This window comes from Xiphias gladius, chromosome 1, assembly GCF_016859285.1.
Source record: "Xiphias gladius isolate SHS-SW01 ecotype Sanya breed wild chromosome 1, ASM1685928v1, whole genome shotgun sequence".
Taxonomy (NCBI): Eukaryota; Metazoa; Chordata; class Actinopteri; order Istiophoriformes; family Xiphiidae; genus Xiphias; species Xiphias gladius.
In genome coordinates this window covers 9,378,363-9,404,751 of record NC_053400.1, presented here as the reverse complement: position 1 = coordinate 9,404,751, position 26,389 = coordinate 9,378,363, and the positions used below count along the sequence as shown (strand labels likewise).

Sequence of the window (26,389 nt, the reverse complement as noted above, 5' to 3'; positions counted from 1 at the left end):
CTTGCTCACTGCCTGCAGAGTCCTCCTTTGTGAAGAGGATTTGAGACGGACTGGATCTGTCTGCCCTTCGCCTCCCATTGCTCCTCTACCAGCCAGTGCATAAGCAAAGCTGAAGCCACATCCTCTGATTCCAGCATTTACCCATTTACTCGCTTGTTTTTTTTTTTTAACTTTTTTTTTTTTTTTTTTTTAATTTCTGTCATTTTTCCTCCGTGCTGTTGACCAGTGTCTCAATTTCTTTGGACTCATTTTTCATTTTTGCTTACAGCTTTTAAAAGGATTTTCTAATTTTTATTAGTGCAGGCTGGTATAGGTTTATATATGTACATACATATGTGTATATACTCTATATACTGTATGAAGAAAGATTTTTTTCCCCATTCTGAAGGAAAGTTAATGCGCTTTAAAACTTGGCTGTAGTGCTCCCTTGAAAGAAAGGAGCGTTTTTGACTTTTCCTCCCCTATTATGATAATTTTGTTTGAAGCTGGAAACAGAGAATCTGGAGGTGTGTCTGTGCTGTTTTTTAATCGGGGCGTGACATATCTGCAGCAGGGCTGCATTTAAGCATTTCACTCAGCCTGCCAGTCTTTTTGATCGCCCTCCAAATTCACCCATTTCTGTGCTGCCTTTCCACAGGTACACTGAGATGAGCCTCTGGCAGGTGGAATCCTTAGGCTGTCTTTTTACGTAACTTGAACAGGTTCAGGATTGTTGGGTTTGGTGTTTTTGTAAAGAGGACACTTTTTGGGAAAAAAAACTTAAAAAAAGGAGCTTCCGGTGCTGTTGCACCACTTATGTATTGTTGTAGTGCGCAGGAAAGTAAAATGGACTACAAACGTCGCTTTTTGCTCGGCGGGTCCAAGCAGAAAGTGCAACAGCACCAGCAGTACCAGATGCCTGAGCTGAGCCGGACCCTGAGCGCCTCCATGGCCTCCTCTTGCTCGGCCTCTTCACCCTTGGGCACCGGGGTGGGCATGCCTGGCAGCTGCCACCCACCTCCTTCAGCCGCCACCACTGCAGTTGCAGACATCCAGCAAGGCATCTCTAAATATTTGGATGCTCTCAACGTGTTCTGCCGGGCCAGCGCCTTCCTCACAGACCTGTTCAGCAGTGTGTTCAGGAACTCTCACTATTCCAAAGCAGCTATGCAACTGAAGGACGTGCAGGAACACGTCATGGAGGCGGCCAGCAGGCTGACTGCAGCAATAAAGCCTGAGATCGCCAAGATGCTGATGGAGCTGAGCGCTGGGGCCGCAAACTTCAAAGACCAGAACGACTTCAGCCTGCAGGATGTTGAGGTAGGTGTTCACACAGAATCACACACCATCTCACTATTAACAGTTGTGGAGCTTGTTTATACAGTATCACATTGTTCTTACTTAAGTAAAATAACTGTCTCATGTCTGTGACTAAACAAAAAAAATTATTGACATTCAAATCTACTGTTTGCTCTCCTGACAGAATTACTTAAGCTCACAACCTGAGGTGGTATTGTTAAGCACCGCATACCTTATCATATGAATTTACCCATGACTCGTCTTCTAACAATGGTGCCAAGATGATCAGCTGCTCTGTGGCTCCATGAATCAGTGCTTCCTGGCTCAAATAGGATCCTCACGCCCAGTGTTAAGCTGGTGTCAGGATCTGAGAGTGAGGTGTGAAAAACACTGGGGATGTGAGAAGAAAAGTCATCTTTTGTCATTCTGAATACCACGCCATCTTTCCACTGCACTGAATTTGCTGATGTGTAAAATGAGAAACATTGTAGCTGAGGTGTTTTTTCATGCGAGTTTAATAGAGGATTTGGAGATTGATGCACTAATTTCAAGGCTCAGCTGTGATGTGGGAATCATTTTCTCTCTGTCTCAAATTCCTTTTGTATGACTCTCTCCCCTTTACACAATTTTTTTTTTTGTCCATTTGTCTTTTGTCACACCTGATTAATCGAAATAGTTTTAGTTCCTTAAAAGTCACAGAGGAATATACACACGCCTGGATTTGACCATTAATTCCAGAGTGGTTATCCTGTGGTTGTCACTGCTCACACAAGAAGGGTCTGGTATCTGCACTGTGTCACATCTTGTATAAATATATTTGCTCAAGGAGGAGGAAAGGAGAAAAGAAACGAACACGGGCATTATTGAGGAGAGCAGACCTAATGGCTGAGAGAACTAGAAGTCACTACCAATAATCACAGTGTGCTAATCCCGTAGTTGTTATGGAAACCTCTGCTCACTCTTTTCTACTAAATCTAGACCCACTTTAAACCCAGGTCACAGGGTTCATGAAGCCAGGTTGCATAACTCATGCTGACTATGTTAGACTGCAAACACGGGTTCATTTCAGGTTATAGCATAAGTCTTAAAGATCTGGACAAGGAAGCATTCGAAAATGAAGAGACTTATCAGGTGCTTGTGCTTTGAGAAGTAATAATCATGAATTGATAAATGTGATGGGAAATCTCAGTAATGATATTTATCAGAGTAATTCCAATTGTCAGTTTTGCTGTAACTTTGCAGCCCTAGTATATAGTCTCTTTTGTGGTGCCATCAGCATCAAGTAGCTGTTTTTTTTTCAGCTGTGCCCACACCCAAGCAGCCACCAACATGAACCCATATTCCCTTATGATTACTACATCTTCTTATTTATCCTGCATCTAATGCACAGTTGTTAAACTCTTGTGAAGCGCTCTATCCCTATCCCACAGATTAGGAGAAGATGTCCTCAACTGTTAATATATCAAATAGAAACTTATAATTAATTGAGTATAATAACAGTGTAACTCGAGTTCAGTAGTTACTGGAACTTTAATTAGTAGTAATATTTGAAAGGAGAAAAAGTTCAAAAAGCAAAGATTAAAAAAAAAATTAGTTATTTGTTGCATAAAGAAGTGAGTATTGCAAGATGTGAAGACAAAAAACGAACAAAATCCACAACAGCTCCACTGACACTCAGCTCTTCATGGATCATATTCAGAACACTACAGGACACTATACAACCACAGGAAATGGGTAAACAAAGACATTTTTTATAATTTACATGTGAATATTGGCTGAATCAAGTAAAGGCATCTCATCCTCTGGCTTAAAATCATACCACCATTTCATCTCAGGTGTGCTTGCTTGCTGGCATTCTGACTCCCCGGTTTTACTCACCTCTTCGAAATCCTCTTTGCTATAGGCGTATTTCTAGATTTCACAATCAATCTTCATATTTGTTACTGAGTGCAACTTTGTCGATCCATTTAAGACTTTTATAATCACATTTCATATCATATCTGGTTCTCTGGCACCGGTGACAGAACTGAAGCACTGTGCCACAGGTGGCCTTGTATAGGGATAACACTGCAGTGTAAGGCAAAAATAATGGGGATCATCAGTCTTTATGTAATAGTTTTGTATGTAGCAGGGAGCGGGTACATAGCTGTAGCTAAGATACTGGAGGGACTGCAGGACCTCAGTGGATGTGGCTGAGCCCAAAACAGGAAACACTTTAGCACCGCAGTCGGTAAATCTGACTCTCTGTGGTCTTGAATATGCACAGATGAATATTAGAGGAAGCCCAAGTCTGTGAAAGTTTAGACCGCATGGCTTGGCACTCACATTTGCTGTCTGGCCCCGGGCATGAAGGGTACATTTGTTAAAGCAGAGAAGGAAACACATTTATATTTTATATTAGCCTTATTCAAGTGTGTGAGTTGTATTAACTCCTGAGAAAAACACTGCATGTATGCAATAATATTATGACAGTAGAGTGCCAGTTACATGTGAACAAAAAAATACTGGGTTTAAACAGCACAGTTAGAATAATATGGTAACCACAAATGGTAAAAATTGTAAATTTTTTTGTTTGTTTGTTTTTTTTAACAGTCGTCAGGCAGTCACACCAAAGTAGAGTGTTGTGAGACTGAGTGGCTGTTTTGTCTAATAACAGTCTTGTTTGGAAGTATGAACACTTTTGTTAGAGTAAGATATTCAGTCTAGAGACACGTGCATCCAAAATTAGTGCTGGACAGAGAAGGTGTACCAACAATAAAAAATTAAATATATTGGTTAAAGGTTATGAAGATTAAATGATCAAAACATTGTATACGTGCACCTGTAATAAAATCAAACTGCAGCAGCCTGTATGCTTTCGTGATGAGTCCTCTATGGCCTCGGCCGGGGCTCACTGAAGTGGAACACTAATTTTGATTAAATATCTGAGCTGCTATCTACCATGTTTTATTTTGGTAGAAGAACGCCTGTGCATACACAGCTTAAACTTGTTTAGACCTAGCTCAGGATAATTGCTGCTAATTCAGTCTGTCTCTTATGATTTGATGTATTTGTGACTGCAAAAGAGATTTTCCTTTGTCTGCATGAGTCAAGGAATGCTGTTTGGCAGCTGGATGTATTATGAGGCCTTCAAAAAGAACCAAATGCATTTCTGAGTTTGGGGAGTTGTGGTATGTAACCCCCCCCCCCCCCCCTTTTCTCCCCCTTGCTCACATCTCCTTCTCCTCTTTCTGTCTTTTGCCCACTCTTTTTTTTTTTAACAGAAAGCCCCCAAAAGTTCAGGTCTTTGCAATCTGTAAAATAAACCACTTTTTTTTTTTAAAAATTTTATTTTTTTTTTATTTTTTTCAAATCAGCGCCCAGCTCCCTGGCTGCTTAGAGAGTCTCCACTGCCAAATATGCATGAAAATGTCACGGTTTGTTTAGAGGCTGCCGAGCTTGTAAGTTTAAACCACAGAATGAAGACAGAAAGGTCCCCACAACCAGAGAGACCTTCATGGCGGCTTCAGTCAGGCAACTGAATAAGCCTGCCCAGCAAAACCCAGTGCACACTGGAAACACACTGAAAAAACAACACCTTGGTCTTAAGCTGTTAAAAATACTTGTAGCATTTTATTATTTTTTTTTTTTTTGACAAAGTTTCTGGTTATTTTCCTTGGCTTTTTTTGACTTGTGTATTGTGGAAAGAGACAAAATTAGGGAGGAAAAAATATGAAAAGCTATTATGAGAAGAGTTTAATATTTTGAACTCAGTTAAGATAATGGATAAGGACAAAATGCAACATAGTTAATGAGCTGGATTTAAACTCATGAGTTTTCTACCTCTCTGCTGCTGACAACAATTTGCACATTTCTATGACAGCCAGGATCACAGTAGGTAAAAATGAGAACAAAAATGAAGTTACATTAGTTGGAGTAGGTCGTAAGTGAGGCTAAAGAGATGCATGATAGTTGGTTTGTTATGATATAAACTGTAGCCTGCCATTCACAGGTTAGTGTAACAACATTTCTGGGCACACTCCTGTTTTCAGTTAAGGCTAAAACTGGTATTCAGGTTTAAAAGTACCCTGTGGAGTTTTTGACCACTAGTGGCACTTTTTTGTAAAGAAGGGCTCTGTTTTGTTTGTATCGTGCACAAACATGCTGGTAATGTGATGGACGTTCCTACTGATGATTTTCTTTCTACTCCACTGATCGATAGTTGGTGCAAGTAATGTGGTAAGAAATGCAGTAATGCGTCCTTGAAGGCACATGAAGAAGACTGCAAACTTGGATGTAAACAATGCAAGAATTAAAACACTGCCAAAAAAAAAAAAAAAATCAGCTGTGGCAAATGTTAGATAAGGAAGGAAATGTGTTCAACACATTTGTTGGACCTCAAACAATTATTACAGACACATCTTTTGTTTGTTTACAAGAAACCTCAACAAGGCACCTTGAATATCTGTGTTAGTCTGATCCCTATGTTCTTTAAAGAATAACTCCACTTTAACCAAACTGAGAGTTTTCTAGAATGACTTTTAGTGTGCCACAGTAAAACCAGCATAAAACCAGCATATGTAAGTGATAAGTTCAAAGAAATTCAGTGGTCAGGACAGGCATGACCTTCCTGTTTCCCTAGAATGGCTGTAAAAGGGAAGACCCAGAAAAACGAATGAAAACTAAGAGTTAAGAAGCTAGCGATAATCAACAAAGATTGACACTAACCAAGCAAAGTAGGCAGCTTTTTTTTCTTTTCTTTCAAAGATCAGACAGTGGTGCAGAATGACATTACCATCTGGTTATTATAACAGCATCACACTCCCTTTCCCTAGAAGAGGTCTAGATCTCAAGAACACTACTCTCCTAGATTTGGTGTGCTGATACTGCAGGTGTTCTCAGAAAATGGAAATATAAATGCTGATTGATTCATGATTCGCCTTGTTTGGGCCTGAGAGGGGCCGACTGTCGGCTTGGCTCTGCTGCATTCTTATTTCTCATATTTTCCATGACTGTGTGGGATACAGCGCAGCCAATCACATGTGTTATCCATTATCTCGTGCTGTAGCCATGTCCTCATTTTTTTTTTCCTCACTTGTTTATCGTAGATGACTTTGTAACACTTGGGGTAGTATTTGATCTTGTTGTCAGCTTGTGTTCATACTCTTTTGTGATCTTCATTAGGCATATGGTGATGTAATTATTTAGCTATATATATTGCCTCCAAGCTTCATTATCAGGCCAAAGTGTCTTCTGTCATCTATTATTTTTCTGTTTTGCATAATAACTAAATCCCCGTTCACTGATTGAGTTGTGATTAGTTGCTCAACATCAACAGCGGGAGCAGGAATTTCTCTCACACTCTCGCACATTGGATCTCAGCCTGTGTTTATCAAATGTGTCGGAGTAAGCTCAGACTAGGCAGAGGAATAGGTAGTATATAGTTGGTGGCAAAAGTTGGGGCACTCCTCGGCAAATTAAGTTTTTGTTGGTTTTTGAAGTGTGGAAAAAAGTAAAACTCCTGCAGCATGGTTAATGCACGGATACTGTTCATTTCATGAAATGAAAAAAATATTTAAAAAGAAAGTTAAACTAATTGTGTCAAGAGCAAAAGTTTGGGCAACCTACTAAGTCTGTACTTAGTAACCCCTTCCTTGGCAGATATCACAGCTTTTTGTGGCCAGCTAAGAATCTTTCTATTTCTGATTTATGAATTTTCTTCCACTCTCCAGAGGATTAATCTTGCTGACTTTGGTGATCCTCTTTTTCCTAGTCCCACCATGAGGTTAATTTTTGTGGTTCAGAGTAAAACAACTTGACAACTATTTGATGGATTGCCATGGAATTTATTTTAAAAATTCAAGTTCCCAAGAGCATAAATTCTAATGACCGTTTTTATCCTCTGACTTTTAGTCTAGCGCCACCAGCAGGTCAAACTTTTCATTTGATCTGTGAAATCATCTCAACATCTACTTTATGGATTGGCATCAAATTTTGTGCAGATATTCACAGTTCCCAGGACAATGTATCCTACCAACTTTAATGATCCCTTAACTTTTCCTCTAGGGCCACTAACAGGTCGACAATTGTTTTGTATTTAAATATCTTGACAACTATTAGATGGATTGCTGTAACTTTTTCTTGAGGCATTCATGGTCCTCAGAGGATGAATTGTAAAAACTTTGATTCCCTGACCTTTCATCTAGGGCCATATTCAAAAATCCTGTTTGTCTGATATTTGTTTCACAACTAAATACCTGCAAAACTGTTGGCATTCCCATCAGTCTCAGCTGTACTTTGAGTTTAGTTCTAATTAGCACATATTAATGTGCTAACATGCTAAACTAAGATAGTAAACGTTATACCTGCTAAACATCAACATGCTAGCATTGTCGTTGTGAGCACGTTACCATGATGACCTTACAAAGCACCACTGTGGCTAAGTACAGCCTCACAGAGCCGATAGTGTGGCTGTAGACTCTTGTTCGTTTCTTTCCAATCCACACACACAAACATTTGACTTTAGTAGCATTATAAGGAACTGAGGAGATATAAAAATCACATGATATTTTGACCTGATTCTGAGTCAGGACTCAGAATCACTGAGGAGGTATATTGTGTGTGCCCCCCCCCCCCCCCCTCCATCTTTTATATTACTCATTTTTACTTTACACCGAAGCTTGTATTTATCCACTGAGCACAGTGACTCAGCAAACATGTTTATTAGTACAATTCACATTTGGAAATGTACAGTATACAGCGATTTACTAAATCGCTGGATATAATGAGGTAGTAACACAAAAAAAAAAAGGAATACAAATGTTGTGAGCGGTAAAAGACAGCAAAGTTGTCCAATGTAGGACAATAATGCACCAGTTTGCAGCTAAAAACAGTAACGATGTTTAGTGGTTTTCCCTCTAATAAGACTTTTTTTTTTTTTTTTTTTTTTTTTTAAATATTTGGACCACTCTGAGTGCATTTTGGTGCTTATACAACAACCGTGAAATATCAACACACATAGTAAGTAAAGCCGACCACACACAACAAGAGAGGTGACGTGAAATTAGGTGTCAACCACTCATACTAGATGCAATAACACTCTCTTCCAACAACTCTTCCAACAGTTGGAGGTTTCATGGCTTCAGTCATTTACACAGTTTGGTGTTGGTTTCCATGAGGTGAGGTTTTGAAGAGTGAAAGTAGCTGTGTCCTGTTGGTCCTGTCTGCCATCAGAAAGCAGCAGCATATTTCTGTCCTTACACCCCGGCCTCCCCCTTGAGATATTTTCAGCAGGTACCTGAAAAAGAAAACCCTGTGACCATGGTGGACCCTGTGGTGTCCCATTTCTCTTATTTTGCGAACTGGACAACAAACAGCCTCTAAGCCTGGACTATTCTCTCACCCAACACACACACACACACACACACACACTTGGACATTCATTTCAGTAGATGTGGAAACGATGTAGGTCAAACTGAAATATATATATTTTTTCGAGGTTGTGATAATTTTACATTGAATATATTTTTTATATAATTACAAAAATCCTTGATTAGATTAGAAAATTTTAAACCACAAATTCAAATCTGGGCAAGGACGATTTTTACCAAGTGGTTCCCCCTTTCACCTGGGATGCCACTGCTTTGTTCACAGAGGAACTGCATTTCAGCTCTGATTACCAATTCACTACACTATTTTTCTTAAAAATAGAGTGTGACAACATCAAAAGGTAAAAGCGATACATGGCTTACTAAACAGAAATGGATAGAATTATGGCCGAATGCTAAACATTGCAATCCTTGCTGAAATTTTACAGTCATTCAGTATAGACAAACTAGAAACTCTCTCTTTCCCGCCTTCTCTCTCTCTCTCTCTCTCTCTCTCTCTCACAGACACACACACACACACACACACACACAGCGACATACATATTCAGTCCATTATATTCTCCGCCTGTCTTTCGCTTGCAAATACAAACGCACATTGTTCTCATTCTCATGTTTTATAAAAAACTGTTTAAAGCACACAATTTAAAACAAAATGGACACATGCATGCATGTTTAGTTAGCAGAAATCTGCTTTATTTTGAAAGTTGCTGTGCTGACTTCGAAAAGTGGCATTTCTATTAAGGCATTTACTGTGGCAAACAGTAGGGAAACAAGGTGGACAAATGCTGTCTAGAGAGGAGATGATTGCATTTTGGTTGTTTATTTTGGTCTGTTGGTTAAACGAGATTGTTACATGGTAATCTATCATGTTGGAAGATGGTACTCTTTCAGGTTTTCTCATCGTCTTTTCTAAATTTGTTTTTAATTATTCATTTTACTATAATTAAAAGGAGTAGCCCGGGGGCAATCTCCTGATATCGTTCATTTGATTTGGTGGATTTTGTATAAAAAGAGAGATGATGGTTGTGTCACTCTTTTAATACAGCAACTCTATATTATTGAAGTATATTGAACTACAAAGTGCACCTTGCACTAAATTTTGTGAATGAAAAAGTCTTCCAGTGTATTTCCTACAAATTTACATAGCTAGGCATATGCCACAATAGCTGCACTCTTTCTGTTAAGCATATCACTAGCTGTTCTTAAGCTGTGGAAAAGCAAACAATAACAAGCTCAAGGTACATTTTTTGTTTGTGTTTTGTATTTTCTTTTTTTAAAGATAATTTTTTTTTTTTTTTGGCATTTCTGCTTTGATAGTCATAGTGGGGAGAGACAGATAAGGCAGAGGGAGAGAGTGGTGAAGAAATGCAGCAGAGGGCCCGGGCCGGATTTGAACCCGGGCGCCTGTGGTAAGGACGCAGCCTTGATATGTGGTATGTGCTCTACAAGGTGAGCCTCCAGGGCGCCCATGTGTTTTTTATTTTTTTTAGTTTCTTTCTTCCTGGATCTTTTTGGTTGAACAGTCCCAGAAATGTATAAAATACCAGAACTATGGATAACTTATTTGTGAGGCAGCCAGTCATTATTTTGACACGCCGTTCTATTAGAAAACAGTACATTATTCCTAATATAGCAAGAAGTTGGTTATTCAGAGTGTTGTTGACCAGACACTGAGGCATGTGGAAATGCGTGTTCGTTTCCTAGCCTGAGGGTATCCATATTGTTTGGTGTCTCAAACTTCCAGACTGAAATAATCTAGCATGTTAATGATGAATGTTCCTCAGAATGAGGCATCTTGTACCAGTAATGTCTGTTGTTTCTTTCCAGGTACTGGGTCGGTGCTTCCTCACGGTGATGCAGGTCCACTTCCAGTTTCTATCACAGGCTTTGCAGAAGGTGCAACCTGTGGCCCAGTCCTGCCTGGCAGAGGCTCTTGCCCAAGCCCAGGAGCGTTGCACCAACGCTCGCTCGCAAAGTTCCGACCTAGGGCCCCTCACAGAGCTGGAAGAAGCCTCCCGCTCATGGAAAGGTGCAGCTGAGGTATGCAGTCACAGGGCACTCCAGGACTCTTCCTGGTCTGGACCTTGGAAACATAGGGTTTGTCTGTGTGAGGTGAAAAGCCGACTTGTTACACATTCCTGAGAAATGCCAGCCGTTTATGATTTTACAGCCTCAATTTCCTATTTCCTCTTTTTTTTTGAGCTGCAGTTTGTCTGTGAACCAGCATTGCTATATTCTGCACCCTTGTAGGGGAGGCTGTTTTGTAAGAGGACCTAACTAATCCCCAAGGTGATCGGTCCCTCTGGCCCATTTTGAGCTTTGTTGTGTACAGTGAGGCAGAGAGGAGAAAAGTGGGTTGATTGATCTGTTAAGCCCTGGCATGTAGAGTGTTAGCCCTGGAGGGGACAGGGCGTGGATAGATCCTGGTAGAATGTGTTGGGGGGGTTGTTTAAGCAGAGGCAGCAAGGACTCTGTTTCAGAAGCCACACACATTTTTTTTTTATCATCTTAAAGTTGTATTTCCCATTTTTAGCATCTATTTTGTTAAAACTATCATTATTTCCTGAGATTATAAGCATTAGAAGCATTAGAAGAGAATTTGCCTGTAATACCTCAGTTTACCCACTATCCTTTTTAACTACACCCTTTATTCGAATTTTGTTCTGTACACCCTTACAAACAGTCACTTTTTTAAAATGCTGGTCATCTCATTTTCTAGTACTATCCATTCATTCTCAAGTATAGTTTGCTTTCTGTGAGATTGTGTTGCAGTAGTGTAGATGTCCCTGCTGTCATTCTGACCCAGTACTCTGCTGTTTGCTGTTGTGTCCTCAGGCCACAGCAAGGCTGAGAGAGAGGGGCCGGGACGGCTGCCTGGCAGGCATCCAGGTTCAGCAGCTCTTCTGCTCCAACAACACCACCATCCCTGAGCACCAGCTGAAGGAGCTCAACATGAAGATTGACAATGCTTTACAGGTACAGTATCACCCTAAAGACCAGGGCGGGGAAATACAGTCACTGTTACTCCAGTGGCTTTTAGATTTTTCTCAGAAATATCTCCTTCGAGTCAAAGTGTTTGTAATATTTAATAGAATTGAATAATACGATGGAATTAGATAGCGTTATTTATGCACTTGCAGTACAAGGGGAGGTGTAACATGAAAACCCATTGATCTTGGTGATGAAATCAATGTTGGACTGATAGCAGGTCATGTTTTCTCCTTATCTCCAGGCCTATAAAGCAGCACTAGAGAGCCTGGGCCATAGTGAGTATGCACTGAAGGCCGGCTTTCATCTTAACCCCAAAGCTGTGGAGGCAGCCTTACATGTGAGTTCACTCAGAGTCAATAAAATATTGATAGATTAATAGAATGATGAGTAGTAAGGGTTAATCTACAGCCATGTTACTGGACAATACAATCTAAGATTCATTGACTGAATTTTTACTAACTTGATCTAATTTTGGTTCAAAATCTTGTTTATTTTTAATGTTAGAAGACAGCTATTCTTTCATATATGTGTCACCATCATGGGTCAATGTTGTTTTTTTTTTGTGTTTTGTGCCTTTGTGTATATATTTAAATGGGTGTGGGTGTGTGTGTAGGGCTGCTGCAGTGAGGTGGAGGCACAGCAGGCGGGGAGGATGCAAACCACCTCCCAGCCCATCCAGTGTGAGCTGCCCACCATCCCTGTGCAGATCGGCTCACATTTCCTTAAAGGAGTGTCCTTCAACGAGTCGGCGGCTGAAAACCTCAAACTGAAAACGGTACGGTGCCTGAGCCCACTGGCCAGCATCATACTTATACCATCAATATTTTCCAGGAAAGTTCAACTTACCCCATTGGTGACAATCATCTCTATTTCAGTATTGTGTCATGAACTTTCTCTGGGTCACTAGTTTAAGAAAAAAGCTGCTTTTTAAATTTAAAAAAAAAAAAAAAAAAAATTATTCTATTTTTGTGTATTGAGGGATAAGCTCAACAGATATGTAGACCAGTGAAGATTCCAGTTGCATTTTTTAATGTGCTTTGTAGTGTAACAACAGCAGACACTGATGGCAGACTGTTTGGTTGACGGCACACCGTGTTTTGTCTCCTCAGCACACAATGCTGCAGCTCATTAAGGAGGCGCTGGGCCAGAACGGAGTGGCCCCCAGGGACGACTCCCCCGTTACAGAGGTCCTCAACCACGTCTGCCCATCCAGTTGGAGAGGAGCCTGCAAGACAGCTGTCCAGCTGTTGTTTGCCCAGGCTGGTCTGGTGAGTAGAGATGTTAAAGACCAGGGTTGCTACAGTATGTACATCTGGAAAGCCCTCAAAACTAGTATTGCCTGATTATTCATGAATTTGTCAGAAATGAACACACTGCAGTTCGACACAGTGGATCACACCTGGGATCTTGTGATTACAGGAAATTCTCCAGATGTGCCGAAATGTTTCATAATTTTTAGCATGTCATCATGAAATATAGATTAGATTGAATAGAGTGCACTGTATTTTAACCAAAACAGCTTCAAGTGAGCATAACGGTAACCTGAGCCACAACTGCTACTGTAGGTCACCCCCATTTTAAGCAAACAATAATATAATTTGCAGTTCTCAAATTATATTTCCTAGGCAGCACTGAGTTGGATTTGAGTACAATTTAATATTTTATTGTAAATGCCTAACTTTTTGAGGAAAAACTTGAGTGTACTAGGAATTAGAAACATTTTCATGCCTCTGTGACAGCCGCGGCCGAAGGCATTATGTTTTCGGGTTTTCTGTCTCAAGGCTAAACTGATTATATTTTGGTGGTTAATCGTCAGAGGTCAAGGTCACTGTGACCTCACAAAATGCGATTTTGACCATAACTCAAGTAATCATATGGTAATTATGACAAAATATACTTAATACCTTTAATTAAATTCCTTCAAACTCTTCACTACATATATGAGTCTGCACAGACATGGATGTAAACTGCAGCTTGACTGGTTGGCGGAGGAATACAACCACAAGGTGGTAATTCTAGTTTTTCTTTACTATATATTATTTTCTGGATGATCAACCCTTTGATTTAAAGATTTTATCATATTTAAGAGATTAAATAAAAAAAAAACTTTTACTAGAAACACTTAAAATATAATTTATTTAGGCTGGTGAAATGTCAGACAGTTTTTCTCTGTTCTTGTAACACTCTCTTATAAGAACACTTTTGTGTTTGTGCTAGATGAACTTCGATAAACAGTTGTGTAGAACGATCTCTGCTGGATCCTCATTCAGTATTTTGGTCTTGTTAATGTCCATCGCCACAGTGTAAATAAGACTGTAGAGCAGTGGATAAGAGACGGCATGCTCATGTGAACGGGCCTGTTTTGCTTCACTGACACTTTGGCTTAAGTTACTGAATCCGCTCCCTTTGTGTGTCTGTGGGTTTGGCAACTTCCATCACATTGTGCATGAGATTTGTAATTGAGATGAGGAGATCTGTCTGCTTGCTTTGAGGCAGCCGAGAGGTGTAAACAAACACCGGAGAGACACAAAGGGGAAGAAACATTCCTGTAGCATCTGGTTGAAGGAGGGGCTCGTCTGGGCGGGTCTGCAAATGAACCCCCCCCGGTTGAAAAGAAGAGTCAGTTATGAGAAGGGAGGGTCAGCAGAGGGATTCTCTGAGTAACACCAGTGTGTTTATGCTTTAGTGTTTATTTCCTCTGTGTGGTCTGCCCTGTTTTGTGTGTCACACCAAGGGAGTGTTCCCATCCAGCCCTGCCTGCCCCGTGTTAACTGTAAAACAATCCCTGGGTGATGGATGAGCGCTTTGTGTTAGTTCCTTATTGCCACTCAACCCAAAACGTATCACGCAGTGTGCATGGACACACACTTGCACACACAAAGTGTCTTCCCTACACTTTTTAAAACACTTGCATATACATACTTGTACACTCACTGTCATGCACCGTACACACCCACACACAGTCCTTCTCCTCCCTATTTAATGTCTTTTAAACTCACACAAACCTCACAGTAAGAATCGCCATATCTGCTCTGTTCCTAGCAACTCCCTTTTTCCCACTACTCATGAGTTTTGAAGTCTGGCAAAGAAGTCAACTTCGTCTATTTTGCTGCTGCTCCTCCTCCTTCCTGCCCCCAGTGACCTTGTCGTATGGGTTTCAACATGGCTGATAGACTATTTGTTTGTGTATGTGTGGCGTTCTCACATGGGCAGTCCGGGGTTTCCGAGGATACACCTGCTTTTTAAATAACAATAGGGTACCTTCCTGCAATACAGGAAATAGACTCCTCCCACCCCCACCCCACCCTCCCTCTTTGTGACCCAGCTGTGCAGGTCTCGAGGAGCCAAGGCCACTTTCAAAGAACTTGCAAATATATTTGACCAGCAGCTGGCAGGAAGGCTAGACTGTTTGTTGTCACTGGCTGATTGAATGTGTTCAGTTTCCTCACCTCAAACCGCCTCTCGCTTACTTGGTGGGAAATTAATCCAGACACTGGTGAAAAGCGGTGGTAAAGTGGTAAAGTTCTTTTTCATGGTACTATGGCTGGTAAAAGTGCGAAATCTGACTGGTTCTGTTTTGTTGTAAAATAGGTCCTCCAAGTTGTTTAAATGGCTGTATGAGTACCCTAAATGAGTCGACATACAGAATGGTACAAAATTTGTGGATTGCTTAAATAAACAGAATTCACAATAAAGAAATCAATGGCTGTGAAGAAATCTCTTCTGTCAGGAGATGATGATGCAGGTGTGTTTCTCCTTCCCAACAGGTGGTTGTTGATACAGCTCAGATTGAGAACAAGGAGGCCTATGCTCCCCAGATCACTTTGGAGGGCTCGAAGGTGGTGGTCCAAGTTCCTTCTACATGGTGAGTGCATCAAGAAACTTTGTTTTTACAAGACTTTGAAACTTTTTTATATTTAATTCATCCAGCAAGTTTTTTTGTCTTGGTCAAAAATGGCAAAAACTTATCATTTTTAATGTGACATTTTGAACATATGAACAATAATTGGATTATTATCCAGGTACAGTTACATGCAGCATTATCTGATCATGTGGTTTTGTGTACACAACAGCAGAGTGAACAGACACGAGACATGTAAATCTAATGCACACAGTCAGATGGGAGGAAATGGAGAACAGACATTAGGGAATGTAATGACATCATGTTGTTGATTCATGGTTTTGGTGTACACTGAAGATTTCCCTAAACAGGACATAAAACTGTCTGGAACTCATGTTCACAACACACTGAGGAGGGCTGGAGAATCTGGTTAATATAGTAGATTTAATAGACTGATAGCTGCACCTTCTTAATGTAGTGTTAACACATTTGTGTTAACCATACTTCAGTAGTATATAATTAAATTGCGGTACTGGCATGACCACATCTTGAAATAGAAATGTTTGTGTTTGTGTGTGTGTGTGTGTGTGTGTGTGTGTGTGTGTGTGTGTGTGTGTGTGTGTGTGTGTGTGTGTGTGTGTGTGTGGGGGGGGGGTCATGCGATTTACCCTGTGCTGCATTTCACAGTCAGTGCTCAACACTGTTTTACAGCTGTAGCAAGAGTATAAACATCAGTGGATTTTGGCTTGGACCAGGTCACAGTGTCCCTAGTTTTGAATTAACTTGAGGATTGTAATGGTACTGGAAGCATGAACTTCTCTTAGGCTTACATTTAATGCACTTGATGATATAATAGGCTAATATAGACCCTGTTTTGATGTGTTTAAGCCTTAAATCACCTCAAAAGTAGCCCATAAATAACGCAGAAAGTTGTTGAGGAAGCTCATCGCTGACCTACTTCATATTTATACAATTTTATATATTCAAGGCTTGGTGCTGCACATAAAACTACATTATACTTTTGGCCACTGAGTACTTCCACTGGAACAGTTAAGTGGGATACATTGACAGATGTTGGGCCAAGGCAAAGTTGGTGTAATTTGAGAAAAGGGAAAACACATGGCTTCAAAAACTTAATTCTAGTTGTCATTTGTCGGTAGACAGTTTTATGTGAAGTTTGAATTAGCATTCATGTAAGGAAACCAGTCTGTGAGCTGAAAAAGTAACCTGTCATGGTTGTTTTTGCTCCTCTTTTCTTGTTTATGAATATCACATGTCAGGTACTAATCTGTTCAGTAAATGCACCTGGGCTTTTGTGTTTAAGACATTGTGTTGGAACTGTAGTTCATGTCCTGTCCTGTTGTGCGTGTTTGTGTGTGCGTACATGCTCAGGTGTCTGAAGGAGGACCCAGCCACCATGTCTTTGCTCCAGCGGAGCTTGGACCCAGAGAAGACGCTTGGTCTAGTAGACATGCTCTACACAGCTGTGTTTGACATTAACAGGTGGAAGGAGAGAAAGTGAGTGAATGTTAAATAACAATAAATAATCACTTCATTTTCTAACATAGTTTTCCCAGGTAGCTGTCTATACAGGTGATGTTTATACTATCTGTTTAGATTTAGGGTGATTTCACACTTGACCTGTTTGGTTCGAACCAAACCAAACAGTTGGTACGGTCTGTTTGGGCTGGTGTGAATCTGTCAGTCGAACCCTGCTGCGCACCAAACAGTTAAGTCCACTAAAACTGCGATCGCAGAAAATTGCTGCACAAGACGCCTCTTTTGGTCCTGTGCCTACCTATTGGTCTTTTCTCATGCGGTCAAGTTGCAGTCTAATAATATTAATAATGCTTATAATGTTTTTATTTTTATTTTTTCGTGAGCTTTTGGTGACATCAGAGAACATAAATATACACATAAGAAGCATTAAAGTGCAGACTCACTAGCTGTCAGTCACCAGAGTTTGTTTTCCTCATGTGGGTCCTGATAATGCATTGATGATACAATCTCCGAAACTGTCTGATAATGATGATGATGATGATATTAATAATGATAGTGATAATAGTGATAATGATGATAATAATAATGACATTAATCATAACGACAATAATCATTATGATAATAATAATGGTTTATCAATAATGGGGGGGGGGGGGGATAAAGGCTTGCTTCACCTCGCTGGGCATCAACTGAACTTGTGCTGAAGTGTATTCACCCTAATGTACAGGGAACAAGTCTGGCACTTGATTGAGCTTCATAAAGGCCGGTGGTAATCACATTACCAAGATTGATAGTGGAATCATCATATGGCAAATTACTTTTACATTGCTGGGGGGGTTCAGTACGGGCAAATCCAGGAGATGGAAAATACATGCAATGGCTTTTTGTTTCGCTGAAAATGATATTGTATAAATGACCAAAATCTTCACGAATGGAAAGAAGTTGCTGAAGTGCCTTTGCTGAATCAATCAGTTAGTTACCTGTCAGTCGGTATGACTTCATTTTTACCTCGTCTTGGTTCGTCTCTAAAAAGCCAGTTTGAACATAGATTGGACCAGAACTAAAATGCAACAATGTAATGGAATTTTTTTCCCTTGGTCAAGACCAAGGGAACCAAACTGCAGGTATGAAAACACCCTTAATCTACTGAATTCAGATTACTATATCAGATACTTTTGATACTAAATATAATAAATACTACTTCTTTGTCAGCTAATAATGGTAATAACTGTTTGTCTTTCTCCTCCCTTCAAAAGAGAGCAGGCCTTGCCCACTATTCAGATACAGCTGCAGCGGGAGAGCCCAGACTATGGTGGCCAGGCAGACTTGCCTCCAGGCACCAGCTCCAAGACCTCCAGCGGACTCCCCAAAACAATATCCAAGCTGACTTCCAAGTTCACCAAGAAGGTCTCATCCAGCTCTAACAGTGGGGGGAGTTACTCCATCCCTAGCACCCCGTCTCGCAGCATGCTAACAACCAGTAGCTCTGAGGATAAGGCCAAGAGTCTGTGCCACAGTGACGGGAGGCTACAGAGTATCCTGCAGATGGGAGGTCTGTCCTGCACCCCTGACTCTACACAGCAAGGCCAGCTGGCCAACGGCTCAGTGTCTGAGGACCAGGGGATGAACCTGCCGACTGACCAAGAGATGCAGGATGTCATCGACTTTCTCTCAGGATTCAACATGGGCAAGTCCCAGCAGGCCTCACCCCTGGTCAAGAGGAGGAACTCTGTGGCGTCTGCAAACCCCGCTGAGCTGAAACCGCCGAGTGGACCTCCGCCAACATCCCAATCTATCGCTCATGCCCTACAACCCCCAGCCCAGACCCTGACCCAGCCCCAGCCCCAGCCCCAGCCTCAGCCTCAGCCCCAGCCTCCTTCACTGCAGAAGCAGCCACAACCGCAGCCACCTCCTCCGCAGCAACAACAGCCCCCGCAGCAGCAGCCCCCTCCTCCACCTCAGCAGCCCTCCCCGCAGGCCCTGCAGTACTACCAGCACCTCCTGCAGCCCATCAGTCAGCAGCAGCCGCCTCCTCAGCTTCCTCCTCAGCAGACCCCGCCACAGGTCCTGCCACAGCAGAGAGTGGCAAGCAAGTGGCTTGGCACATCTGGGCAACAACCCCCCCCTCAAGGCCCCCCAGCAGGGCTGTCGCCTCTGGGTCCCATCGGCCAGTGGGGATCCCCTGGACTGCCAGATCTGAGCTCGGACTTGTACAGTCTGGGCCTGGTCAGCACATACATGGACAGTGTCATGTCAGAGATGCTCGGTCAGAAGCCACAGGGGCCCCGCAACAACACTTGGCCCAACAGGGACCAGAGTGAGGGAGTATTTGGAGTGCTGGGAGACACGCTGCCATTTGACCCAGCAGGTGAGATCCACCTTCCTATTACATGTTCATTGGGGGTTTTGTGGATCATCCGTATCAAACTGGGAGAGAGACATTCTTCAGGTTAATTATAAGAGCAGAAACGTTAGAAGTAGTAATACAAATTGAGGTGAAAATCAGCTTTTGTATGCATAGACAGATAAAATCTGTTTTAACCAATCTACTGCTATTTATTTATTTATTTTATTTAATTTTTTGGAAGTGTAACATGATCAGTCATCATACAGTCATACAGTCATGCAATGCAGTTATTAGTTAGATGTTCATTATGCCATTACAGTAATGTATGGAACAGGGTTGTAGGTGTCCTGAGTTACCTCAAGTGTTCATATAACCCATTTGAAACCATTAACATGCTTCCCTTGGGTAACAAGCTGAGAAAGAAAACGTTACTCATCTATATTCAAATCTTTACTGCCAAATTATACTGATTTTATTTAGTATTATTTATTACTAGTTATATACTATATTATGACCATTCACGCAGATTCCAGACAACTTTGGGCCTTGATGTGAGTAGCATAATTAATTTAGGCCAGACAGTATGAGCAGCTGTTTTCCCCTGCATGTGGATGTGACGTTAGGTTGATGGTTTATGCTGAATTTAACCTGTGTCAGTTTCTATTTTTACAGTGCAGCAGACTCTTTTGATTGCAGTCGAGGTCTATTGTGCAGAGTTGACTTACAGCTATTGTGATTTTTCTGCTATGGTAGACAGTCTGGCTAAACGGATTGAGCTCCAGGGAGCCAAAGAGAAAAGCTGAGGGTGTCAGAAACTCATAGTCGTGTTTATCCTCCCTTTCCATGCGCAGTTGGCTCTGACCCGGAGTTTGCACGTTACGTCGCCGGTGTCAGTCAGGCCATGCAGCAGAAACGGCAGGTGCAGCACATCCGTCGCCCTAGCAACACACGCAGCAACTGGCCAATGCCTGATGAGCAGCACAGGACCTGGTCCCACCCTGAGTATTACAGTGAGGGGTAGGTATCCATACATGGCATCTGCTTTACCTCTGCTCCACTGTTATACAGAAATTTCTTTAAAAAAAATTAAGTGTGTGTGTGTGTGTGTGTGTGTGTGTGTGTGTGTGTGTGTGTGTGTGTGTGTGTGTGTGTGTGTGTATCTGACAAATATGAAAAACAAGATACATGCACAGACACATACATGATGCCATGTTTCAGAATGTATTTTTGGCAGCAGCATATAGTACTAAACTTTTAGAGGGTTATTAAAATGTGTTTGATCACAGTTCACAATAGTATCGGGCCATGTTATGATTGAATTATTAATGTGGCAGACATCATTGATATCTGAGGCATCTACCACCTTTATCATGACTTTTGTTATTTAATTATTCCCACAAGTGTGAGACAGCATCCTGCATAAGAGACTAATTCAGGAAAGTAGGCAGAAGTAAACATGCAGCCATTACTGCAGTGGCAACTCACTTGTAAAGCACACACGGTTATGTTTAGTAACAGTTAATGAAAAGACTTTCAGTATGCAACAACTCTCATGCAGCGATTGCCACGTAATCATTTTCCTAAACTATTTGTCACCAAGGTGTTTAGACGTCTGCCAGATCTTTTAATAACACGTTGTTGGTAGTATAATCGAAAACAGTGCAAACACCTCCTCTGGTTGTGTCCTCAGTGAGGCTGTGAACAGCAGCTGGTCAGCCAATCAGGGGGACTCGGCCAGCTCCAGCGATGAGACGTCTTCAGCCAATGGCGACAGTCTGTTCTCCATGTTTTCTGGGCCAGACCTTGTAGCGGCAGTTAAACAAAGGAGGTGAGTCCCAAACCCATACACTGGCTTCGATTTGTCTTCTCATTTTCCTTGTTATTCTAGTAAAAATGCCTACTGGAGCTCGGCTGTGATCAAATGCTCTCCATGCTTTATGTGCGCACTGATGATGTTCCATGTAAATTTCTCTGTTGTCAGAAAGCACAGCTGTGGTGAGCCAGAGGTGTGCACCCTGCCCTCACCACCACTCCATCACATCAGCGATGATAACCAGGTAAAGTATCAGCTGCCCTATTTTTCCTTTCACCAGTTCACCCCGCATTTGGTTAATGTACGAAACATTTAGAGAAGTGAGCATAGATCTTATTTTTCAAACCGGAGGGTTTAGAACTTTAAAAGCTTCTTCTGTCGGGGAAAAAACATTTTTTCCCATTTTTAAAATTTATTTTATTTTGAGAATTATTTTAAATTAGACTTCTGAGATATCTGAGAAGTTGCTGAAGGTCTTTCACTGAATGTGTAGTGTCTAAAGCTTTCACTTATGGTGGTGTTTTGTTTTTTGTTTTAGTGTTTTTTCCTCCAGTAATCAAAATCTTTTCTCACACCAAGTGTGATATTATTACTGAAATCAAGCATTTCTAAGGGTCTTTTTGGGACGGAAAAAGTACACACTCCCACACCAGCAGAGCTGAAACGATTAGTCAATAACCGATCAGTCAATCAAATGAAAATTAATCACCAAAAATTTAAATAATCAAGTAATTGTTCAAGTCCTTCTTATGCAAAAATGCCAGAAATACACTACATTCAATTCTTCAAATGTGAATATTTCTTGTTTTTTTTACTCTTCAGTGATGGTCAGTTGTGAATATCTTTGAGTTTTGAACTGTTGGTCGGGCAAAAGACGCAGTTTGAACATTTGAGTCAGCTTGGGCTCTGTGACTGCTGTTTTTCACTATTTTCTGACCAAGCAATTAATTGATCAATTGCTAACACAATCAGTAGAATAATTGATGGTGAAAAACTATTCATTTCAGATGGGGAAATATAGGCACATGAGAAAAACATAACAAACGTGGATTTCCTTACAGCTTTCTCTCAATCAATGAAACATCAGAATTAGCTGTAAATTTTACAGCACCAGTCAGGAATTTTTAGGCACTGAGATTTATATTTTTTTGTCGAAATTCTTACGCATGACCTTTGATTACACGCTGACATTTCTAACTTCATCACTGTCTGCTGTGCCCCACAGGACAGCAAAACTAAAACCTGGCCTCCCAAAGCACCGTGGCAACACTCCACCCACACCAACACCAACACCATGCCCAATCCAAGCTCTTCCTTGTACCAGATGAACATCCCTCCTTCCTCTCAGTGGAGCGACTCCATGCAGATGCTGCAGTCTCCCGTGTGGTCTACTGCCAGCGACTGCTCCCCCTCCACCTGCATCTCCTCTGGTTTTCCCTTCACCCAGCAGCAGCAGCAACAGCAGCAACAGCAGCAGCAACAACAACAGCAGCAGCAGCAACAACAACAGCAACAACAACAGCAGCAGCAGCAGCAGCAGCAACAGCAGCAGCAGCAGCAGCAACACAAACCCATGACCAAGGGCTTTAAATCCTTCCCCCTCAAACACGAGCACAGGCCCTCCTACCTTCACCAGTACTGACCAATCTAATGCTAAACGAGTGCTCGGTGAAGTGCCACGGAGGATCTGTAGCTCTGTTAGATGAGCCACTGAGTGGGCCGAAGTGTAAGCCTTTACAGTCCACACCCACTGAATTGGAAGATTTCAAAGCCTGAGAGGCAAAATTCAGATACACACTGGCGTGAGATTTTTGTATGTATATTTTTCCATGTCAAACATCCCCATTCGAAAAAAGAGACGTATTTTGAAGTTTTTTCAACTGCCATGTTATAACTATGAAAGGTGCATGTGTCACGCTGGCAGCAGTTGGTCTAGTGGTCGTTTCTCTGTCTGTTGAGCTGATGTCTCCTCAGACTGGAGCTGGAGACGTGCACGGCCGTCACCCACTTGCTTCTGCAGCTGAATGTGTGTGTCAAGGAGGGGATCACAAGGGGGCAGGGGCTTGAGATGCTCTCATTTTGCCCATAATGAATATACTGTGTCTACATAGCTGTAACTGCCAAATCTTACGCAAGATGACTCAGAATACAGCTACCATCTACTGTTTCATAGCTTGTAAAATACTGAAGTTGAAATATAAATATTTAGTTCTTTTTATTAAGAGGCTTTGAGCAGGCTCAGCATAAATATAGTAAGTCACTGCAGAAGTGTAATTTGAGAGAAATACACTACTTTTTCAACAACTGACCAGAGTTAAGAATTATAGCAGTAACTATGTGCCATGTTGGTATTGATAGCACTTGCAGAATATAATTTCCAACCAAAGCGTTGTTGAGAAGACGAATGGTGCTGAGGAGATAGGAGATCTGAGATTATTGATAAACGGTGAAGTTCCACGCCCTACCGGCTGAGATCATTAGGAAACGTCTTCACGCCCGGAAGCGTATTCATTTCCTCCTCTCTAATTGGCGGTTGTTTGCTCCAGATTGACACTAACTCCCATAAACCTAACTTTTCTTCTGTTTAATAATACAATATTTTTCTTGTACAACTATTGACAGTATTAATCTTATTTTTGTATTTTCTTACATGTTATACCATTACTGTATGTTAGTATTCTTGTAGCCATATTACGAAACATTATTTTCCACCTCCCAATATGTGAAAAAGCACATTTTTTTCCTACAGAGTTGAACTACACCATCTATCTATCTATAAAGGTTACCAAATATGCCATGCTAAACACTAAAACAATGTGTGATGAGGGTGTTTTGGAGCCCTTGTTTCTTCGGTTTCTATGGCAATGGGCTGTATTTAAAAGCCCAGAATGTTATCTTTTTGTGATGTTTGCGGATGCCAATGTTGCCTGTATTTATGAAATGACACCATGTTTTCAGAAAACTAACATACTTAACATGTTTACAGAGAATTGTTTGCTGTATATACATATAAATATATATCTTTTTATAGTTAATGTGCTTTGCACAATCAAGATATAGGGTTTGTTGCTTTTTGTCTGTGTTATCTCCCTTACTGTTGCAGCCTTTTTTTTTTTTTTTAAGACATCATTACAGACCTTGGACTGTAACTGTTAGCTTCTCAGCTGTGTCAAATGGTTTACTAGTGGCTTCTACAAAAGATAAAAAATAATAAAAACATGTTGCCCTGATAGAAGATATGAAGGGGGACTGCTTGGCTTATGTTGCTTATTGTTCTCTTGAGCTGGCAACTGAATCTTTCCAAGTGTACCAGCAATGCAAAAAATGAATAAAAATGATTAGCAATTCAAAATGCTATCTCTGAAGTTTTTCTGCGGAAAAGTGGCTCCCCCAGATATAAAGATGTCCTCAGCTCCAGCAAGAAAACATTTCATATAGCTGAACTTTCTGTGCACTGATACTTTATGGTGTCTGAACAGAATGACTTCAAGGACTGACAACTGCTTAAAAAAAAAAAACGTTTTAATGTACATTTCAGAGGATACAAAAAGTATTTTGAACTCAAAGATTTGTTCACATAATAGACTGAACTGAAACACCAGTGATCTTATTATGGGTCATAGTACTGAAAACAACATTTCGTACTGAAAATATAAAAGATTTTCTTGTAATATAAAGTCATTCTCTACAATACAGCTGTCACAAGCTGGACACCTCACTCCAGCTCCACTGACAAAAGCTGCCATCACGTCTGTCCATGGCCATTCACAGTGGAGGCTGAAGCTTCACGGGACGTAGACTGGAAACAGAAACAACAAGGCAGAGTATTAGGAATAAGTCAGTAGACAAGGGAACACTACTGCTTGAATCATTACTGCAGTGGTAACTCGTGCACCGTGTGGGTTGTCTTTACATGGGAGGAGGGGGGCATGCTGTCGGGGCTGGCATCAGCTATGGTTGCCAGATAGACGATGTTGCGGTGCAAGATCTGTTGGTATCTGTTGGAAAAGACCAAAAGCGGCGGCTGAAATCTGCACCCGTAGAATACAGGCGCGCGTTTTGGTGCATTGCTGTGTCAAACGCCGGTAGGTCATAGAGAGTAGCAAGCTAACAGCTAAATGAATGAGAGGACACTAAGGGTAGCTTTGACTTACTGTACACACTCCACTGCCCGACCTTTCTGCATGTACTCGGTGATGCATCTTACTAACTGGTCGTTTTCATCCAGCAACTGGGGACAGACGAAACAAGAGACGAATCACGTCAAACGCCGGTGCTAACGTGGCCTGCTTGGCTAACACACAGTAACGATGGAAGCAATAAAGGCGCTAAGGGCAACACCGACCACTTGTACGAAGTACATTAATAAAAGAATGACAGTGTAAGGGTGCATTTAGTCTAGCGGAGCGCAAACAAAGAGTGAACGAATGGATAAACTAGTGAACCAGCAAGCAAGTGGCCAACCGCTAACGCTCGCAGCATAGTTATTGTACGGGAGTAGGAGCTAACGACTAGCTAACAGCTAGTTAGTTCATATGCTTTGCTTGTGCATTACCCTCTGTATAGTTTCTTGGTTGATTTTCGCCTTTCCTCGCAGTTTCTTGGGCACAAAGACAATCGACATTTTTGTGGAGTCGCAGTTAGTTTGCCATGTCTTTACGGTTGCCACGGAACACTAGACTGACTGCTTCCTCTCCCCTTTTCTTCGGGTGTGTCGAATGGGACAGCTGTGTCGTTTTCCTCTGTTGCGTTACCGCCACCCTCTGGCGAGTTGCGGTCTGTCAGCCTTCGACTGAAAAATACTGCCTTTGGTTTGAACCAGAGTTCATGAAGTCTGCAGTCATTTCAATTTATCACTGGTGCCTGTAATTTAAGGATAACTACCACATTTTTTTTAAAACTTAATGAGTGTTTATTCATAATGTGTATTTTCTTTATTTACCCTCCAGTCCTTACTCTGTCTATCATCCGTAGAGAAGAATCCTAGTGCTTCGGGTGACCCCCATAACCTTTCATCAAACACCACACTCAGACCAAAACCGTAACTTTTAATTAACCAGCAGCACATTCTGTCCCCAAAGAATAACCTTTTCCATTTTGAACACTCCATAAAATGTTCTCTTGTGCCACCCTCAGGCCAAGAACGTAAAAGTTGAGCCAGGGTCAGTTTCATTCGCATTCCACATTGAATACCGATTTAATTTAATGCTCAGTGAGGAGTGATTTAGACTACTACTGCTACTTTTGTCATC

The 26,389-nt window shown here is 41.4% G+C and overlaps 2 protein-coding genes across 3 annotated transcripts; one reads left to right on the top strand and one right to left on the bottom strand.

Annotated features, from left to right (window-relative positions):
• The first annotated feature begins 200 nt into the window (after positions 1 to 200).
• On the top strand, positions 201 to 24,474 carry LOC120791611 (granule associated Rac and RHOG effector protein 1-like). The gene is made up of 13 exons (XM_040130111.1): positions 201 to 1,299; positions 10,473 to 10,685; positions 11,481 to 11,621; positions 11,878 to 11,973; positions 12,250 to 12,411; positions 12,746 to 12,904; positions 15,404 to 15,501; positions 16,870 to 16,995; positions 18,234 to 19,345; positions 20,176 to 20,341; positions 21,015 to 21,152; positions 21,306 to 21,381; positions 22,363 to 24,474. The coding sequence occupies exons 1-13, from the start codon at positions 796 to 798 to the stop codon at positions 22,777 to 22,779; spliced, it is 3,408 nt and encodes a 1,135-aa protein (XP_039986045.1). The 5' UTR covers positions 201 to 795; the 3' UTR covers positions 22,780 to 24,474.
• A 169-nt stretch (positions 24,475 to 24,643) lies between these two features.
• ss18l2 (ss18, like 2) lies at positions 24,644 to 25,947 on the bottom strand. Of its 2 annotated transcripts, none has more exons than XM_040132227.1 (4): positions 25,693 to 25,947; positions 25,292 to 25,368; positions 25,033 to 25,135; positions 24,644 to 24,936 (listed from the first exon to the last, which is right to left on the bottom strand). In XM_040132227.1, the coding sequence occupies exons 1-4, from the start codon at positions 25,759 to 25,761 to the stop codon at positions 24,883 to 24,885; spliced, it is 303 nt and encodes a 100-aa protein (XP_039988161.1). In that variant the 5' UTR covers positions 25,762 to 25,947; the 3' UTR covers positions 24,644 to 24,882. The 2 variants fall into 2 exon arrangements, with proteins under 2 accessions (XP_039988161.1, XP_039988167.1); XM_040132233.1 differs by having other exon boundaries at positions 25,051 to 25,135.
• Positions 25,948 to 26,389: the final 442 nt, after the last annotated feature.

Bases quoted from the DNA above. Each gene is read 5' to 3' on its own strand.
- LOC120791611 (XM_040130111.1), top strand. From the start codon at position 796: ATGTATTGTTGTAGTGCGCAGGAAAGTAAAATGGACTACAAACGTCGC. The intron at 11,622-11,877 runs GTACAGTATCAC...CCTTATCTCCAG, and splicing joins AGATTGACAATGCTTTACAG to GCCTATAAAGCAGCACTAGA. The intron at 21,153-21,305 runs GTGAGTCCCAAA...CTCTGTTGTCAG, and splicing joins GCGGCAGTTAAACAAAGGAG to AAAGCACAGCTGTGGTGAGC.
- ss18l2 (XM_040132227.1), bottom strand. From the start codon at position 25,761: ATGTCGATTGTCTTTGTGCCCAAGAAACTGCGAGGAAAGGCGAAAATC. The intron at 25,136-25,291 runs GTAAGTCAAAGC...CTTTTCCAACAG, and splicing joins CGGGCAGTGGAGTGTGTACA to ATACCAACAGATCTTGCACC. The intron at 24,937-25,032 runs GTGCACGAGTTA...TTCTGTTTCCAG, and splicing joins ATGTAAAGACAACCCACACG to TCTACGTCCCGTGAAGCTTC.